We start from the raw sequence: 18,266 nt of genomic DNA, 5'->3' as shown, positions 1-18,266 counted from the left end.
TGGCTGAGCCCAGGGAAGGATTGAGGGGGCTCTGCATATCTCTCAGATGTTCTTCGAGGACCGGCGGAGCGGCCGACCCCGGTCCATAGCCTGGGTACCTGACTGGGACCGGCTGAGCTACGCTGGAGCCAGGCAAGTGCTGCACTGGGGAGTGCTGGTCATCCCCTCTCACCCTGCTCAGTCCTCCCTGCTTTCCTGGACAGTGCTGTCACCTGAGCCATCCCCTCTTGTCCCCCAAACCTCCCCTGGTGAGCTCTGCTGTAGATGGTGCCTGGCTGAGTGCTCCCAGTGATGCTCCAGCTGCTCCATGGCACAGCCCTGCTCCTCCTTCCCCTGCTGTCCCTCATTGTCCCAGTCACCCCACAGCACAGAGGCACCCCCGACCCCAAAACCTGCCCCCCGCCCCTCTGAGAGCGAGGACCACAGGAACGAGCGCAGGGAGAACCGCGTCAGCTCCATCTTCGGGCCCCGGCGCCAGGACCCACGCCAGTCCATCTCCGAGCTGCCAGAGCCCAAGGTGATGCTCAGCTCAGCCCTGGCGCTTCCCTGGGGCCCTGCTTGCACTCTCCTGGGGCCCTGCTTGCACTCCCCTGGGTGCCCTGCCCGCAGCACCAGCCCCCAGCGTGGATGGGATGGCTCGAGGGGCTGGTGGCAGATCCTGCTGTAGAGAGGGCAGGAGCAGGGGCTGGAGGGGCAGGAGGCTGGAGACCCAGGGCTGCAGGGGGGCTGCCATCCAGCCTGACCTTTCCCAGATACTGAGCCTTCCTTTTGTGTCCCAGGATGAGAAACGGAGACTCTCCATCAACATGGGCGAGAGCAGCTTGAGCGCTGACGGGAAACAGCCCCCGGCAATCCGAGCTGCTGCCAGTGCTCCGCCCAGCACTGCAGGTACAACCTGCCAGGCCACCTTCCTGACTGTCCCTACAGCTCCAGGAGCATGGCTCTGCCCTCCCACAGCACCCCCAGCACAGGTCCCCTCACCCCCTTGTGGTGGCACAGAGTGGGAGCACAGACACGTTCCCTGCTGAACGCTCCCTGCAGGGCTGCTGCTCCTGGACCTTGGTGCCAAGAGCTGTTTCTGGTTGGGGTCACATCCCAAGGCACCTCTGTCCCCTCTGCCCAGCACTGCCACACTCCTGTAGGCAGGCTGAGCCTCCATCCCACCTCTCCTGCCTGCACAGGCTCATCTCTGTCTCCCACTGGCTTTGGTGGCCGTGTGAAAAGCGCCAGCAAGCTCCCGCCGCTGCCCCGCAAGTTCAGCGCCGCGGTGTACGAGACGTTCCTGGAGCAGAGCGATGCTGCAGCAGGAAGGAAGGTACTGCAGGGGAGGCACTGGCTGGCCCTGGCCCCCAGTCCCACCACCCCTCACATCCCTCTCTGCTCGCAGGCATCCACATCCCCAACAGTGGATGGGAGCAAAAGCCTCAAGTCACCGCCACTGCCGCCACCCAAGTCCAAGCGACTGTCACAGCTCTGATGGCACCTGCAGCTGCACTGTCTGCAGGGGCCACCCCTGCCCAGAGTGCCTATGCCCAGCCAGCTGCTCGACCCACAGCCCTGCTCGATTCTCACCTGCTGGAGCACCTCTTGCAGCACCCACACGGCCACGGGACTCCCTGTGTGCACCAGGCAGTGCCACCCCGTGTCCTGCCAGCTCTGGCTATTGCCACCCTCCAGGTGTCACTCGTGGGACAGCTCCCATCCCTTGGCTGCCCACCCCACCCTGCAGCACCAGGACACATTCCTGGCCTGGACTGCACAAGAGCCAGCCTGATGTGCACATGGGCCCTGGCAAACTCAGGCTCTGCAGTGCCACCTCTCCTGCCCACACTGCCCTGGATGGTCATGCCACACTCAGCTCCCGCCTCTGCACTGCAGCCATGGCTAATAAAGGGCAAATCTGTGGAGCTGAGCACCTGTGTGACCCCCAGCACTCACCCTTGCTTGCCCACAGCCCACCCAGGGGCTCATCCCCAGCTGGCATCACCCCAAAGCACAGGGACTCACCCTCCTGCTCCAGGGAGCCCACTGGTCACTTCCCAAGCCAGGCTGTGCTGGCCAGACACAGGGAGGGGATTTGCTGCTCAGCCCCTGAGCTGGAAAAGGGCTCTTTATTCAGGTGGGCTCAGTTGTATTTACAATCTGTTCCAGGGGGATCTGGACCCGTAACCAGGGGCTGGGGAGGGCAGGGGCTGCCTGCAGCTGAGAGCTGCCATCAGCGGGTTCCGATCTACGGGGGAGAGTGGGAGCAGCTCCCGAGGCAAGGGCTGAGGGGGAGGCACGGGGAGAAGGCCTCGTGCCACGAACATGGGGCCTGGGAGCGGTCAGACTGCGCTGGGGCCAGGCTCTCCCCGCATTCCCAACGGAGCAGTGGGTGCTGCCTGCCCAGTTCCTCACAGAGGGTTGGCCGAGGAGGCTGCCAGACGCTTCCCAATGTAGATCCTGGATTGGAGAGAGTGACTGTGAGGCACTGGTGCAGGGTGCTGGGCCCCAGCAAGCCAGGAGCAAGGGAGATGGCAGCAGATCACTGCAGCTGCATGACAGCAGCCAAGGATGAGCAGCCCAAATGCAGGAATGTTCTCTCCTCCCCCAGCCCCACGGGGAGACCCACAGACACTCACCCCAGCCCCAGAGTCAGCAGATGGCTGAGCAGGAGCGAGGGGATGAAGAGCAGCAGCAGCTCTGAACTGAAAAGTCTCTTCTTCCTCCCCACTGCACCTTCCTGCAGGCTCCACAGCACTGGCTGGGGGGAGCACACAAAGGCAAATTCCCTGGGGAAAGTTCATGGTTAACAGGGACACAGGGAGAGCAGGATGGGGGTCAGCAGGATGTGCTGGTGGGGGACACAGGACTTACTTTGGAGACAGATACCGAGGGCAGCGGGTACAGGCCCAGCCCAGGGATGCTGTCAGGCGTCGCTGCCTCCACTTGGCTTCCTCTGGCACATCCCACTGGAAGGAGACACAGGACAGGTCAGAGCAGGGCCTGGGGGCACAGCAGGGTGTGGTGGGGGCAGCTCCCTCACCTTCCGGGGGTGGGGGCAGCCTGATGGGGGCTCGCTGTGGGCAGGCAGCACCTCCTTCTCTCCTGGCTGATCACTCCCATGGCTGGCTCCGTCATCATCCCAGGCTGGGGAGCCCAGCAGGAGCAGGGCCCTGCAAACAGAAACTCTCAGTTACCGAGCCCAGCCTGTGGCCCACAGCTCCAGCCACAGCTCAGCAGGGCTCTTGAGCCTGGCTCCCCCTCAGGACTCACCCGTCACTGCTCTCTGTCTCCAGCTGGGCCTCCAGCAGCATCTGCTCCACGTCGGCGTGGCAGGAGAACGGCGAGGGTGCCAGCTCGGGCTCGGGGCAGCCTGGGCCACACCGCAGCTCCACCCAGGAGCCTGGGGGGGCTGTCAGCCCCTGTGCTGTCCCACACCCACCCCTGCACCCCATTCCAATCCGGCTGGGAGCCCTCCCCGGCACACCCCATACCCCTGCCTGCACTCTGCAGGAGCACCAAGTGCAGTCTCCGACCCAGGACCTGCATCTGCCTCTGCCCCCACCGCTGCGGTGCTCATCAGCCCCTCTGATGCCCCCACTGACCCAACCCCCGGTGCACACCCGGGATCCCCGCACTCCCTGGCCCCCGGCGCACGTCAGCCCCCCAGAAACCCCGCCTGGGCTCCCTCCCCACTGCCCGGCTCCCCATCCACAGTGCACATCAACCACCCGGGACTCCCGCTGACCCAGACCCCCCCCACGTGTGCACACCAACCCCCTGACCCCCGGGCTCCTCCGCTGTCCCAAACCCCGCAGTGCCCCGGCCCGCCCGGGTCTCCCATCATACCGAACCCCCCGATTTTCCGGCCCGCCCCGGTGCCCCATTGCCCCGATCCCGCCCCGGTGCCCCGGTTCCCCCCGCACCGTCGTCGCCGGCTCCCGCCATGGCCCCGCGGGTGCTCCGCGCGCAGCCCCCGCCGCTGACAGTCACGTGACGCCCGCGAGCCCCCATGTAAATAAAACCACCGGCACCGGCCGCCGGTCTCTTAAAAGGGGCGCTGGCTCCGCCCGCTGGGGCCCACGAGCCGCAGCTCGCCCAGCCGCGGGGGCGGCGGCCCCGCCGCGTTGCCTCTTTAAGCGGCGCCTACGTGCGGCGCGCGAGCAGGCGTCGGCAGCGGCGCGTGCAGACCCGCACGGAGCCGGCCCGGCCCCGCCCCCCCCGCTGGCCCCGCCCCTCTGTCCCGCTGACCCCGCCCCTCGCCCCGGTGCCCGCACAGCCCGAGCCGCGCCGGACGCTGCCGCCGTTTATTTCCGCCGCCAGGGGGCGCTCCCGCCCCGCCCGTCCCGTCCCGTCCCGCCCGCGCGGGGCCCGCGCGCTCCCGGTGCCACCGGCCCGGCCCGGCCCGGTCCGGCTCGGGGCTCCGGTCAGGGGTTGCCACCGGCCCGGTCCGACCCGGTCAGGGGCTGCCGCCGGCCCTCGCCGCGCCGTGTTTCTCAGCGAACCGCCTGCGGGAGAGAGCGCCCTCAGACACGGCGGGGCTGGGACCACCCGAGGGGCCTCCCGCGAACCCAGCCCGGGATGGATCGCCTGTCTGGCCAAAAGCAGCTCCGAGGGACCGCGACCCGGGGACACTGCGCACCCCAGGGCCGGCTGCATGCTGGTTCCGGGCAGAACCATTTCATTCCCAGCTCAGGGAAGCGAGTGATGGCAGCAGGAGCTGCTCTGGGAGCGCCATGGGAGAGGTACTGGGGACAATCCCAGTGCCAGGGCTGCCCACAGCAGCTCACGGTCCTGCAGAACCACCCACAGGAGTTCCTGTGCCCCAGCAGATCCCAGCCAGGTTTCCCAACCTGATGGTTCCCTCAGCACCACCCACTGCACAACAAGCCAGGCACACTCAACTTCCCCTCAGACACATCCTCAATTTTCTGTATCTTCCTAAACTGGCCTCTTGCCCCAGGATTTTTCTCATGAAAACCCTGTACAGAGATCAAACTCACTCCCTGTACCCTCAACACGAGGAGAATTAACAGCGCTGTCCCATGGTGCCAGTGGGACCCAGAGAAACCCAGAGGGGCTCCTGTCAGCCAGACACGAGCTACACTGGAGAGCTCAGTGCCTGGAGCACCTCGGGGGGTTTGGGCAGGGGGAGATTTTGTGTGGCTCTGGCACGGGGAGGTGTGGGGGGCTCTCACCTCCTGGCGTAGTCGTACAAGGCTCGTTTCCTCTCCTGCAAGGACATGTGACGCTCCACGGGGGACTTTGCAAACTGCTTTGTAGCCGGCTAGAAGAGACAAGAGACACATGAAAGCTCCTTGGTGGCTCTGGAAGGAGCTGGCATGCCAAGCTGGTGCTCCATGTCCCTGGCTAGTCCTGAACACGAGCCACCAGAGCAGGCAGACAAACCCCAAAGTACCTTGGAAGAAGGGGCAGCCACAGAGCCCTGGATGCCAGAAGCAGCTGCAGCCTGGGAGGTAGACGGGGCAGGCAGGTCTCCAGCCTCTTTACTCTCAGGGAAGAAGGGAACTCTCCCCTCCAGCAAGTTGGCAATGGTGGTGTCCACACAGTTGGTTTGGACTGTGGGGACAAAGGGACAAATAAGGACACTCCAAACTGGCTGTCAATATGTTCCAGTGCAGCGGTGACAAGATTCCTTCTTTCAGACCACAGAAGGTGGTGGCTCCCACATCCCTGCTCACCCAGGTCTGTCCTGATGACCTCCAAGGGCACGTGAGGCAGCACCTCCTTGACCTGCTGTGCCATGGCCATGACCCGCACGTCCTCGGGAGCAGCCCCAGGCAGGCTGGGGGGCGCCCTGGGCCGGGCTGCCGGGCGCTGGCTCAAGGCTGCAGGAGAAAGAACAGTGGGCACTGAGTGAGGAATTAAAAGTGTCCCCCTCAAAAAGCAGAGCCCAGGCTGAGGTTCTGTAGCCAGGACACCCCCCAGGACCCTCACCTGGGGCAAAGGGCAGCCGTGCCGTGTGCCTCAGCCTCTTCATGTGCTCGGTCCTGTCGGCAGCGGTGATCCGTGTGGATACCACACCCAGCTCCATGGCCAAGAGCTGTGAAATGCAGAGGAGTCACACATAAAAACACACAGCACACACAGCCCAGGCAGCCCCTCCACCCTGAGGAGCATGTCAGGGGTACATGGAGCCACGGTGAGAGCAAGAGGGCTGGGAACTGATTTCTCCAGGGCCTCTGGGATGCATTTCAGTGTTGCACAGAGCACAAGAAGGACCAAGAATAGCTTTATCATCCTGCCAAAGCAGGCTGACAAGGAGATAGGAGATGTCTGGAGCTGTGAAGTACACACAGTCAGAGTGGAGAAACAACTACTTTGTTTCATTCAACAAGGGGGTGAAAGGTTTGAACTGACAACTGCAGTGTGGGGTGGCAAATAGGCCATGAAATAACTGAGTTCTTACAGTGGCAGCAAATATGGGCAGAGCTCCCATCACACAAACACATCCAGAAATGCCCTCTGCAGCTCCTCCTGCACCCCACTCTCCTCTGTGCCCACTCTGAAGTGCAGCAGTCCTGCACATCCCTCTCCCTCCCACACCACCTTCCTACCTCCTGAACTCGGAGCGCAAAGTCCTCAACCCGCTCGTCCGCTCGTCTGGGGACAGACGGCATCCACCTGAGTGGGGACAACAGCACATGGAGCCAGCCCTGCAGGGAGCAGCCCTGGGGACACCCTGCCATGCCATCCACACCCCCACACTCCCTGCTCACCCCGCAGGAGCACCAAACCCCAACACCACCCCCGAATCCAGGACGTGGCTCACTGGAGCTCTGTCAGCCCTCAAGTGTAACGCAGGGGATCTGCAGCTCCCAGAAAGGATTTAATGAGAATCCTTGGCCATTTACATGGAAGTAGAAAACAGGTCACCCAGAATTCAGACAGCTAGAACCAGGGAAAGGCTTTCCTTTGCTGAAAGCCCTACATTTGATTCCCAGTCCCTTCCACTGCCCTCTTTAAAGCAAAAGTACTCAGCCTGGGCTCACCCAGGCCCTGGGCAGGGGTCTGGACCACCCCTGCACCATCCCATTCCCAAGGGATTGTAGGGACAGACAGAAACACTGGTGGGCTGAGCAGCCCTGGAGAGAATCACTGCACACCAGCTGCAAAAATCCACTTGGAATCCTGAACTAAACACCTGGAGAGACTGAGACTCCTTCAATAAGAACCAGGAGCCCTCTCACATCAGAAGCTGGTCCAGGAGCTGGACAGGGCCAGGCCCAGATGGTGTTGAGCCCAGCCCTGCCATGGTCACACCACAGCCCTGCCCACCCTCACCCCTGCCCCAAACAGGAAGAGAGAGACGTAGTACCTTACTTGATAAACTGTGAAGGGAACAAAGAAGGTCCAGAGCAGCTCTGTGATCCAGGAGGAGTCAGCCACGCTCTGGGGAAGAGAGCACAGTGAGATCCCAGCCATGGAACAGGAGCTGGTCCAGGTTCCACTGGGGAGGGAAGTGGGCAGAGCACACCTGAGCTGTGGCTGGAGGATTGGGAAAGTGGGAACAGCAAAGCCACTGCAAGCAGGGCAAGCCCCAGGGCAGCTTCACCCTCATTACTCATAACCAGATTTCACTGCTCCCAGTGAAAATTTTCCTCCCACTAAGAGAGCAGCAAGACTTTCCCTCAGTATGCCCACATTCCCTACTAGTGTACCCTTCAGAAAGCTGCAAAAATGCCTGAAAACCTACAAATGCTGCCTCAAAACCACAAACAATCCTCCCTCATTCTGGTGGCAACAGACTCTCTGTGATGTCCCAACTCCTGTGAGCTCTCCCAGGGAACAGGACAAGTGGAAACAGCTTCAGGTTGTGCAAGGGGTTGGATATTGGGAAAATTCCTCCTTGAAAGGGCTGCCCAGCTCTAGCACAGCTGCGCAGGGCAGGGGGAAGTCCCCATCTCTGGGAGGCTTTAACAGCCCTGTGGATGTGGCACTTGGGGACATGGTCAGTGGTGGCCTTGGCAGTGCTTGGGAATGGTTGGATCCCACAGGCTCAGAGGGATTTCCCAACCCAAACAATTCTGTGATTCTCAGACAGGCTCATGTCTGGTTTATCTGTACATGAGAAAACCCCAAAAGCCCAGCCACGAGGGGAACAGAGAAGCCTCACCTGGATAAACAGAACCTCAGAACCCTAAACCCAAAGCCTGGAGTGATGCCCACAGCCAGATTTCAGTTACACTGCCTGTGCCACAGAACAACACCCTCCTGCAACATTCCATGCAGCTGGAGCTGGAGAAAATTCTTTCTTAACCCCAAATTTGGTGTTTGGCCCAAACCAGTGCCTAATTGAACCATTCAAAATATCACATCTCCAATCCTTCGAGTTTCTGATGGTTTAAAATCACCCCAGAAATCCACCAGGATTTACTCAGCCAATGTGCAGGAAGCACAAAGTCCTGCTCAGACTCTGGAGGTAAAATTTGAACCAAGAAGTGACTGTAACCAGCATCTCCACACAAATCTTCTGTTCTTCCTGAGATGCAGGAGGGAAGGAATGCACAGACAGACACACAGTTTGTCACATCTCAGAATTTCTCAAAGCAACCAAACCCACAAAAGCATAGGATATTCCTTAACAGGAAAACTCTCCCATTTCTCTGGAGGAATCATTCAAAACATAACTTATCCTCATTGCTAGAAAACTGCATCTTACCCACACTTTGTGGGGTTAACAAAGCTTTGCCAAATATTCCTGCAGTTGCCATCCCTGCACACATCCAGGTGACTCCTCACCCTGCCAGGGGCTCTTTTGCTGTGTCTTACAGAAACACCAGACCCACGAGTGACAGCCATGACTGGCAGCTCTCTCTGGTTACATAATAAAAAATAAAAAAAATAAGAAGTTCAACAAAGTCTCACTGAGAGCAGTTTCCCTGCAATGCCTTCAGCAGCGGGGCCATTGCCCTGGTGAACTTTACCCCTTGTGTGGGGCTGTTCTTGCACCATGTCCTGTGTCTGTGCCTGGGTACCAGCTCAGGAGGCTCCAGTGTGACCTTTGGTACAATCACTGCACTGGTGAGTGCCAGAGGCACAGTGACAGCCAGCTGGGCCACCAAACATCTGTCAGGCTGGCCAATGTAACCAGGGGAGTCCTGACTGGCCAAATTCCTGGGAAAGGCACTGGGAACAGTGTTAGCCTTGAGCAGCTGGTTCCAGGGTGCCAGCACACCACAGGTTCCAAAGCAGGAGCAGAAGGAAAAGCTGCACCCACTCCACATTTGTCCCTGTGCCCAGCACTCACCACAGCCACCAATGGCCTCCGGACCTGCAGGGCAACGGGCTGGACCTCATCCAGGATGGAGAAAGGCCAGGAGCTGCAAGGGAGGAATTCTGCAGTGAATGATCCTGAAGTCACCTCAAGCCATTCTGTCACCATTGCCAGCCACCCTGGGGCAGGAATTCCTGCTCCCCTGCTGTGGGAATTCCCACTCCCTCACCTGAAGCGGAGCAGGCCGGCCCTGCCGTTGGTGGCTGCCTCCTCTGGGAACAGCAGCAGGGGTGGGTTCCCTTGCTGGGCTGAGTATTCCTTCAGGGAATCCACCAGCTCTGCACGGCTGCCAGTCACTCCCAGCTCCATGAATCCCCTGGACCAGCAGATGAACCCTGGGGCACCACTCAGGGCAGGCTGAAGGGAGAACAGGAGTGAGGAGGAAACACAGCCCTGCCCACCCTTCCAGGCTCTCCTGCCCCTTCCCAGGTGACAGAGGTGACAAAGTTCCTGGTCATTAGCAAAAATCCCTCTGGGACTAAGAGTGTTGACAGAACATGTTACTGCCAGGGCTCAGTCCCTGCTCCAGCCCCAATTCCACAGGAAATGGATTCCAAATCAGCAGTTCAGACTGTGCCCTGACTGCCAGACACAGGCACTCCCAGCTGCCCATGTCCCAGTGTTCTCTCCAGCAGTCCCTGACACACTTGGCAGGACACACTCTGCTTCCAGGAGCCCTCCCCTCTCCAGGCCAGGGGTAAATCAATGGCAGTGCAGGACACAGGAGCCACCCAGAGCCTGCTGACTCAGGAACTCCACACACAAAGACTTTTACAGGAGAGCAGGGGCAGCCCAGAATGACCCAAGTACCTCTGACATGCATCTCCCTCAGCATTCTCCATGCACCCCAAAAAACTGCCCACCCAGTGCTGGGGGGAACCCCACAACCAGCCCTGCCCCCTCATCCAAAAGGAAGAAGAGAAGGAAGTGGCTGCTGGGATCTGTCTACTCTTCCACCAAAATCAACCCCCACTGTAACAACTCCTGCTGCTCCTCACCCTGTTCTACTTTTTCATGCAGAGCCCAAAAATGACACTGAGCCACAGAAAACACCTCAAGGTTAACACCCTGACTTAATAAATCAGATCTGGAGATGAAATCTGAAAGAGCCTAGAGGGAAGCTGGAGAGGGAATCTGCGTCAGAAACTGGAGCAATGGGACAAAGATTAATGGGTACAACTGAAAGAAGAGAAATTTAGGCTGGGTATTAGGAAGAAATTTTTGGGTGTAAGAGTGGTGAAGCTGCTCAGAGAAGCTGTGGCTGCCCCTGGATCCCTGGAAGTGTTGAAATCCAGGCTGGACGGGGCTTGGAGCCACTTGGGCTGGTAGAAGGCTCCTTGTCCATGGCACTGAGTGGGCTTTAAGCCGCCTTTCACTTTGACCACTGCAACACCGAATCGGGCAGAGCTGCCCGTGCCCCGCCCTCGGGGAGGAGCCCCGGCCGTGCCCTCACCGTGTTGCACGAGGTGAGCAGGCTGACGACGTTGTGGTCGAAGGGGGTGACGTGGTTGGCAATGAAGACCCTGCAGCCGGCCCCGCGCAGCCGAGGGTCACTCTGACGCACCAGCAAGCCCAGCACGGAGCACATCACACGGACAATGAACCTGCCAGGGGAACAAGGATCTTCCTCAAGTCCTGCCGCCCCAACCACTGCTAGGTGACACGTCCAGCAGGCAAGGATGCGGGAATTCTGGCGGCTGGACAAACGACATTACGACCAAATGGAAATGACACATCTGGAGCAGGAATTGGTGTGGGGCTGGGACTGGGATGAGGGCAGCAAGTGCCCACAGAACTCCTGAGCAGCACACAGAGCTGATCCACGCGCTCCAGACCAGTCCCCGAACCCTCCAGAGGTAGCTGCCAGCTCCAGGCTTGGCAGAGGAAGCACCTCCAAGGCTCCTGAAGACAAGGAGTCCCGAAGGCACAGCTCCCTACAGATCCTTCCCTGAGCCACCCACGCCCTCCGCGGGCAGCAGCCCGAGCCCCCGAGGCCACGCACCGGCGCACGACGCTGTCGGGCAGGGCGCAGCTGACCAGGAACACGTGGACGCCGATGAAGACGCGCAGGACGAGCAGGCAGAGCCCCACGGGGGCGTAGAGCAGCAGGGCCAGCAGCAGGAACCCATCGGTCGGGAACCTGCGGGGACAGAGAGAGGCCGGGGCCGCTTGAGCGTGGCCGGGACGATCCCCAGCACCCGCCCTGCGGCCGCCGCTCCGCGTGGTGCCCACAGCAAGTCTGCGAACCCACTCCGGGCACAGCCCGCACCCTCCCCGCTCCCCCCACGGATCACCCCGACCTTCCCCACGGGGATTTCCTGAGACACCCCCATCTTCCGCTGGCCCCGCGACCCCCGCCCAGCGTTCCCGCAGTTCTTTCGCGGCTCCCCCGGGAGTCCCCACCGCGCGGGCCCCGGGCGGGCGCTCACCGGTGCGAGTCGAAGAGCCGCTCGGGGCCCGGGGCCGCGGGCGGCTCCATCCCCGCCGTGCCGGCGCCTCACAGCCACCCCGCACCCGCCGCCATCTTGCCCGCGGCCGCGCGCTCGGCGCGCGCGGGGCACGCTGGGAGCGCACCGCCTTCCTGGTCCGCCCCGCGCCGCCGCAGCACTCTCGCCACTGCCGCGGCCCTCGGCGGACTCGGTGAGCGGCTCTGACAATGGGGCTGTTCTGTTCCGCTGTCGTGCCGGTTATCGGTACATCTCACTGACGGCGGGACGCTACCTCCCAGCGGGACTACAACTCCCAGCGCACCCCGCGGCAGAACGCGCTTCTGGCAGGCCCCGCCTCGGGAACTACAGCTCCCGGCGTGCTCCGTAGTGGAGGAAAGCTTCGGGCAGATCCCCAGCTCGGAACTACAACTCCCATAGTGCCCCGCGGCTTGTCCCTGCCCCGGCTGGGCGCGGTTTCCACTCGGCAGCATGGCGGCAGCGGCGCGGGGAGTGCGGATCCGGTGGATCCCGGTGCCACCGGGGGTACAGGGCTGGTGCCGAGCACTGACCGGCACCGCTGAGCCGCCGCCGCCCCCTCCCCCTCCTCCTCCTTCCCATTCTCCGCCGCCCTCCGCCAGGGGCCGGTCTCTGGCGGCGGCGGTGGGCGCCGGGGCGGCCGCGCTGGTGCTGCTGTGGGCCCGGGAGCGCCGCCGGCCCCCGCTGAGCGCCGCCGTGCCCGCCCCGCCGCCCGCCCCGCCGCCCACCTCGCCCCGCGCCGCCTTCAACTTCATCGCCGACGTGGTGGAGAAAACGGCGCCCGCGCTGGTCTACGTGGAGATCGTGGGCAGGTACCGGCACCGGGAGGTTCCCGGGAGGGGTTTCCCTCCTTTCTGCGCAGTGTGGCCCCCGGGACCGCCGGAGGGCTCCCAGAAGTGCCTCGGGAGGGACCGACACGCGGCTGCCACACGGCCCTGCCGCTTCCATGACCTCCGGGGCCGTTTGGCGAAGCTGCCTCGTTTCTCTGCCTGGGAGCAGCACTTGGCATTTATTTCCCTTTGTGCTCTCTAATTAATGTTCTCACCATCCAATGCCTCCGGCCTCTCGGAGCGCCTTTGTGCGGCAGCTCTGCCCTCCAGCTGGGTGACTGCTGCTTCCAGCTTGGTGTCACCTGTGTGCGGTGTCACCTTCTCTGCCAAACACTGCAAGGAGACATCAGCTGGTGCTGCTTCTTCTCTGGGTTCCTGACCTTCACTGGCAGTAATTCACTACTGGCTTTGGTCTTGCTGGTCCATCCCATTTTCCATTCACTTCACCTGACTACCAGCAGAAGTTGGGGGGATTGATTAGGTCACAGAGTTGTGAGTCTGCTGCCGCTGTCAGGAAACGTTCCTGTGGGCTCTGAGGCGTTTGTTACTTGCTCTAAGGCTGGGCTCCGTGTGTTCTGCACAGATCACAGCCCCTCCTGCTCCTGTGTGCTTCTGTTCCTGGTAGGATTATACCTTTGTGGCTGTGCACGAGCTCTAGATTTTTGCATTTGTGCAGATTCCCCTGTTTGTGCAGACTGTTGGGACAGGGAAGGATTCCCCCATCGTGCCGCTGCCTCCCACCCCTCCTGACCCCTGCTCTCATTGCAGGCACCCCTTCCTGGGCCGGGAGGTGCCCATCTCCAATGGTTCAGGTTTCCTGGTGTCCCCGGACGGGCTGATCGTCACCAACGCGCACGTGGTGGCCAACCGGCGGCGCGTGCGGGTGAAGCTGGCGAGCGGCGAGATGTACGACGCCGTGGTGCAGGACGTGGACCAGGTGGCAGACATTGCCACCATCAAGATCAAGCCCAAGGTGCCTGTGGGGACACCGGGAAGTGGGGACATTCCCTGTGTCCTGCTTTGTCCTGTTTTGTTCTGCTGACCGTCTCGCTCCCCACAGCACCCGCTGCCCACGCTGCCGCTGGGCCGCTCGGCCGAGGTGAGGCAGGGCGAGTTTGTGGTGGCCATGGGCAGCCCCTTTGCCCTGCAGAATACCATCACCTCTGGCATCGTCAGCTCAGCGCAGCGCGGCAGCCGTGAGCTGGGCCTGGCTGCCACCGACATGGAGTACATCCAGACCGACGCTGCCATCGATGTAAGGGACATGGGGACACGGGAGGGAGGAGGGGCTCACACGGAGCATGGGGGTTCTGGCTGGTCACCCTGGGATCGGCCTCAGGGTGGGGTTCCTGTGGTCTGCTCATACTCTCTCTCCTCTGCTGCAGTTTGGGAACTCTGGGGGCCCTCTCGTCAACCTGGTGAGTCCTGCTGCTTGTCCCCTGGCTGGCTGGGGTAGGGATGTGCTGTGTGCTCTGTGCCCCTCTGTGGGAGTGCTTGTGGGTGCTGGGAGGAGGGAGAGGAGGGCTAAGCCTGGCATGAGAACCCTGTGCAGTAGCTGAGGCAGCTGGAGCTGATGGGGCTCTGATGGAGATGAGGTCTGGCTGGTGCTGCATGGACTCATCCCATAGACTGAGCCCCTGGGTCCTGCCCAGCCTCAGCAGCCTGGGAAGGGGTGGGCACACAGGCAGGACCCCAGGCTGGTGCTGTAGTTCCCCTGCTCTCAACAGTGATCCAGGCTGGGTATCCCAGTGCCCTTTCCCTGCAGGATGGGGAGGTGATTGGTGTGAACACCATGAAGGTGACATCGGGCATCTCCTTTGCCATCCCGTCCGACCGGCTGCGGAAGTTCCTGCAGAAGGAGGAGCAGCGCAAGAGTGAGTGGGGAACTCCCTGCTCGGGTGATGGGGGAGGAGGATGAGAGAGGGAAACTTTGGCACAGCTGGGCTCTGGGCCCTTCTTCCTGAGAAGGGCAAGGAAAGTAGGAAAAGTCTTTGGGGTCTCATCTGGTGCCACAGGAAAGCTGTGCTTCTGCTGCCTTGCCCTGTTTGGTTCTCCTGTGACAACGGGGAGGGACATTCTCTGTCAAAAATCTGACAAACCAGGGAAACCAAGTCATGGTGCAAAATGCAACACCTGGAATGCTCCTGCTGATATTGGGAACTGGGTTTTCCAGCCATGACATTCCCTGTCCTTTCCTTCCCCAGGCTCTTGGTTTGGCAATGCAGAGACAAAGCGCCGGTACATCGGGGTGATGATGCTGACCCTCACTCCCAGGTACCTGTCCTGAGGTCAGGGGCTAACAGACCAGTCCTGTTGGGGCAGGGATGTGATGGGATGGGATCTTCCCAACTATCTGAGGGTGCCTGGTTTTGGGAGGATTGTCTCCATAGTTTAAGTGGAAGTCACTCTCAGATCTCTGTGCTTGTGTTGTGGTTAGATTCCTGGCTGGCTGAGGGGTAAATTGGAAATTTGCAGGTTTCTACCCTGATAGCAGACTCTCTGAGCAGATGGAAAGTGCTCTCCCTGACAGGAGGGTGGAGCCAGGTGGGGATCAGGCTCTGCTCCTAGGGAGCAAGGCTCAGGACTAGAGGAAACTGCTACAGGTTGTGCCAGGGGAGGTTGAGGCTGGATATTGGGAAAATTCCTTCTTGGAAAGGGTTGTCCAGCCCTGGCACATCTGCCTAGGGCAGTGCTGGGAGTCACCCATCCTTGGGGGGATTTAAAAGCTGTGTGGATGTGGCACTCGGGGACATGGGTCACTGGTGGCCTTGGCAGAGCTGGGGGAGTGTTTGGACTTGATCTTAACAAGTCTTTTCCAACCCAAACAATTCTGTGAAGTGCCCATGTCAGCAAGCAGGACCTGTGCTCTCACCTCTGGGAGCAGTTCTCAAGGACAACACCTGCTCTGGTTCTTTGGCTCCTGCAGCCACATTTAAGGGACCTTCAGCTGCCTCGTGGGGCTGGTGTTGTGCCCTGCTGTGCAAACACCTTTTGGAGCTGTGCTCTGCCCTCCTCAAGGTCTGGTGAGTTCCCCAACGCCCAGCAGATGGTGCTGGTACCCGGCGGAACCCGAGGGATGTGGGAGGCCAGCCCAGCCTCCTCCTCCAGCCCAGCCTCCTCCTGCTTCCCTGGCCACGCTTTCAGGGTCTGGGTCTGTCAGGAAGCAGCGTGAAATTCCTCGGACATGGCTCCTGGGATGCAGGTCCAGCTTCTGCACGGCCCCTGAGCCAGTCCAGGGAAACCACCTGACTGCCAGACTTGTTTGTGCCCAGCAGGAAGGGCTCCCAACAAGGGATTGCTCGCTTTGGAATCAGGTGACTGCCCTGAACACCCTGAACTTTTCCATCTGGAAACCTTTCCCTGGCACAGGAAGGAGAAGCTCAGTGTTGGGCACAGGCTCAGGCACAGACCCTGTTGTTCTGTCTGTGGTGCCCAGGCCAGATAAGAGGCAGTGGGCACAGAGATATGTGAGAGTCCACAAGAAGTCCCTTTTTTACTGTGAGGAGGGTGCTCAGAGCCTGGCACACATTGCCTGGGGATCCTCAAAACGCATCTGGACACAGTCCAGAGCAGCCTGCCCTGACTGAGTTTGCTGAGATGAACTTGAGAGGCCTCTTCCCACCTTTGCTGTGTGAAATTGGGAAGGGATGGCAGCTTGCACTGGGCTGTGGGACAGCACAGTGGAGTTCAGCACACACCACAGCTATGTGGGGAACCCTGACTGGCTGAGCAGGGACCTGAATGGAGCAGAGCTGGGCAGAGACTGAGTGTGTGGGTCTGCAGGGATTGCAGCTGATGCAGTGTTTGAGGGAAGAATGCTGTCACTCTGGAGACATCCAGCTGGAGTGCTGCATCCACTTCTGGATTTCATTCAAGATGGATGAGGAGCAGTTGGGGAGAGTCCAAAGAGGAGCTGTGAGAGATGCAGAGTTTAAATTTGGTTTAGAAATCCTCAAATCTGTGGGAAAGTTGGAGAAACTGATTGTTTAGTCTCTAGACTCAGGAGGAGAGCTCTGCTGACATGTCTGTCAGGAAGAGGGGCACAGCCTGTGTTGGGTATCCTGCCCACTTAGGGCAGAGAAGTGAAACCACAGCAGGGGAGGGTCTGACCCTGGAAAGGCTGATGTGACATGGGGATATGCATCACCACAGCTCTGATCCAGCTGCTCCAGGGATTTCCAGCTCTCCCTGGTGCCTTTGGGATTCTCATCCTCTCGTTTTGACAGGAAGATGGCAGTGTTTGGGGCTGGCAGCTGTGGCTCATGCTCAGCAGAGTGCACAGGGACACAGGAGGGGAAATTCTGTGCTTGATCTCTAAGCAGTTGCAGGGAGCAGAGTGGGAGCCCTGCTCTGCCTCCAGCTCCATCCCTGATGCTGAGATTCACTTTGCAGCATCCTGGCAGAGCTGAAGCTGCGTGACCCCACCTTTCCCGACATCTCCTACGGCGTGCTGATCCATAAGGTGATCATCGGCTCCCCAGCACACCAGTAAGTGCTGCCCTGTGCCTCAGGGCTGCGTGAGGGAGCAGCTGGGGGATGTGTTTTGCTCCAGAGCAGCAGGGCTTTGCAGCAGAAACCACCTGGTGGCCTTTTCCCAGGCTGGGTATCTTGCTGGCCAAATACTTGGAGTACGATGGTGCTGAGTGCCTGCCTCACCTTCTGTGTGCTTCATCCGTGTTCTCCCTGCAGGGCAGGGCTGAAGGCTGGGGATGTGGTGCTGGAGATCAACGGGACGGTGTCACGGCGTGCTGAGGATGTGTACGAGGCGGTGCGGACGCAGCAGAGCCTGGCCCTGCTGGTGAGGCGCGGCTACGACACCCTGCTGGTCAGCGTCGTCCCCGAGGTCACCGAGTAGCAGAGACCACCCAGAGCTGGCCCGGAGCTGAGGGCAGGACTGAGATGTGTCCGTGCTGGCCAGGCAGAGACAGAGCTCGTGCAGGGCTGGAAGGGGCCAGGAGAGGGGCCTGTGCGTGGGTGACTCGTGGTGCAGCCGTTCCCCTCTGTACTCCAATAAAGCACTTTTCTAGCGGCCCCCAGGGCCATGTTGCCTCCTTCCCATGGCAGCAGCAGTTGCCTGGTGGAGGTTGGGCTGTGTGGGACCCTGCTCCTCCTGTCAGTGCCCACATGAGAAACTGCAGCTGGGGAGGAGCTTGCTGTGCCTCCAGCAGTGTTCATGGTGTCCTGCCTGCCACCTGTTTGGTGCCCACCTGGGCTGGGATCCAGCTGTTGAGCCAGGGATTGTGTGGCTCTGCTGTGGGTGAGAGGAGTGTGCCATGGCCATCTGGTCACTTCCCTTCTGCTGGGAGCTCTGTGACTGCTCCAAGCCCTGGTTCCGCATCCCCTCCCATGCAGTGATGAAATTGGTGTCAATGCTGGACTCGTGCTGGCCGGGGCAGCATCTCCTGGCGCTGATGTGTGGGAGGGCTGAGGAGCCACAGCCGGGCTCTGCCTGTCCCGCCCCCAGTTTGCTGTCAGTGCTGGAGCTCTGCTCCCACACACACCCGGCCCCTGGGGACAGCTGGCGGCCGAGGGCCTTCGGGGAAGGAGCAGCTCCGGCTGTTCCTCGCCTTCCTGGAAGAGCTGCTGGAGCGGGAGCAGCCGTGAGGGCAGCCCGGAGCAGCCGCGTCGGGCCCGTTCCCGGGAGGAATGCGGCTGTCGGGCCAGGCCCTGCCCGGGACGGCGCTCCCGAGC

General features: G+C 61.0%; 4 protein-coding genes across 4 annotated transcripts in view; 2 read left to right on the top strand and 2 right to left on the bottom strand.

The window, feature by feature from the left end:
* Positions 1-1,887, top strand: part of LOC116996493 (dedicator of cytokinesis protein 2-like) — a 41,931-nt gene extending 40,044 nt beyond the window's left edge. Inside the window, exons 49-53 of the mRNA XM_033060220.1 lie at positions 47-132; positions 367-517; positions 780-888; positions 1,182-1,315; positions 1,388-1,887. Of these exons, the coding sequence (XP_032916111.1) occupies positions 47-132; positions 367-517; positions 780-888; positions 1,182-1,315; positions 1,388-1,477 (570 nt within the window). The 3' untranslated portion in view covers positions 1,478-1,887. The remainder of the gene's footprint in view (positions 1-46; positions 133-366; positions 518-779; positions 889-1,181; positions 1,316-1,387) is intronic.
* Positions 1,888-2,092: 205 nt separating this feature from the next.
* Positions 2,093-4,070, bottom strand: LOC116996585 (BCL2/adenovirus E1B 19 kDa protein-interacting protein 3-like). The gene is made up of 6 exons (XM_033060402.2): positions 3,909-4,070; positions 3,256-3,385; positions 3,026-3,155; positions 2,857-2,951; positions 2,622-2,771; positions 2,093-2,442 (listed from the first exon to the last, which is right to left on the bottom strand). Exons 1-6 carry the CDS (start codon positions 3,994-3,996, stop codon positions 2,394-2,396), a joined length of 642 nt encoding a protein of 213 aa, XP_032916293.1. The 5' UTR covers positions 3,997-4,070; the 3' UTR covers positions 2,093-2,393.
* Positions 4,071-4,275: 205 nt separating this feature from the next.
* AUP1 (AUP1 lipid droplet regulating VLDL assembly factor) lies at positions 4,276-11,804 on the bottom strand. Its single transcript, XM_033060325.1, has 12 exons — positions 11,710-11,804; positions 11,283-11,420; positions 10,734-10,884; positions 9,450-9,637; positions 9,254-9,326; positions 7,322-7,395; positions 6,561-6,627; positions 5,941-6,046; positions 5,685-5,831; positions 5,402-5,562; positions 5,181-5,269; positions 4,276-4,490 (listed from the first exon to the last, which is right to left on the bottom strand). Exons 1-12 carry the CDS (start codon positions 11,757-11,759, stop codon positions 4,442-4,444), a joined length of 1,293 nt encoding a protein of 430 aa, XP_032916216.1. The 5' UTR covers positions 11,760-11,804; the 3' UTR covers positions 4,276-4,441.
* Positions 11,805-11,940: 136 nt separating this feature from the next.
* On the top strand, positions 11,941-17,606 carry HTRA2 (HtrA serine peptidase 2). The gene is made up of 8 exons (XM_033061253.2): positions 11,941-12,557; positions 13,344-13,548; positions 13,636-13,830; positions 13,961-13,993; positions 14,341-14,449; positions 14,780-14,849; positions 16,968-17,063; positions 17,265-17,606. The coding sequence occupies exons 1-8, from the start codon at positions 12,199-12,201 to the stop codon at positions 17,428-17,430; spliced, it is 1,233 nt and encodes a 410-aa protein (XP_032917144.1). The 5' UTR covers positions 11,941-12,198; the 3' UTR covers positions 17,431-17,606.
* Positions 17,607-18,266: the final 660 nt, after the last annotated feature.

This window comes from Catharus ustulatus, chromosome 5 (assembly GCF_009819885.2).
Source record: "Catharus ustulatus isolate bCatUst1 chromosome 5, bCatUst1.pri.v2, whole genome shotgun sequence".
In the NCBI taxonomy this organism is placed as follows: Eukaryota; Metazoa; Chordata; class Aves; order Passeriformes; family Turdidae; genus Catharus; species Catharus ustulatus.
Note: the sequence above shows the minus strand (reverse complement) of the source record. Positions and strands in the feature narration are given on the sequence as shown.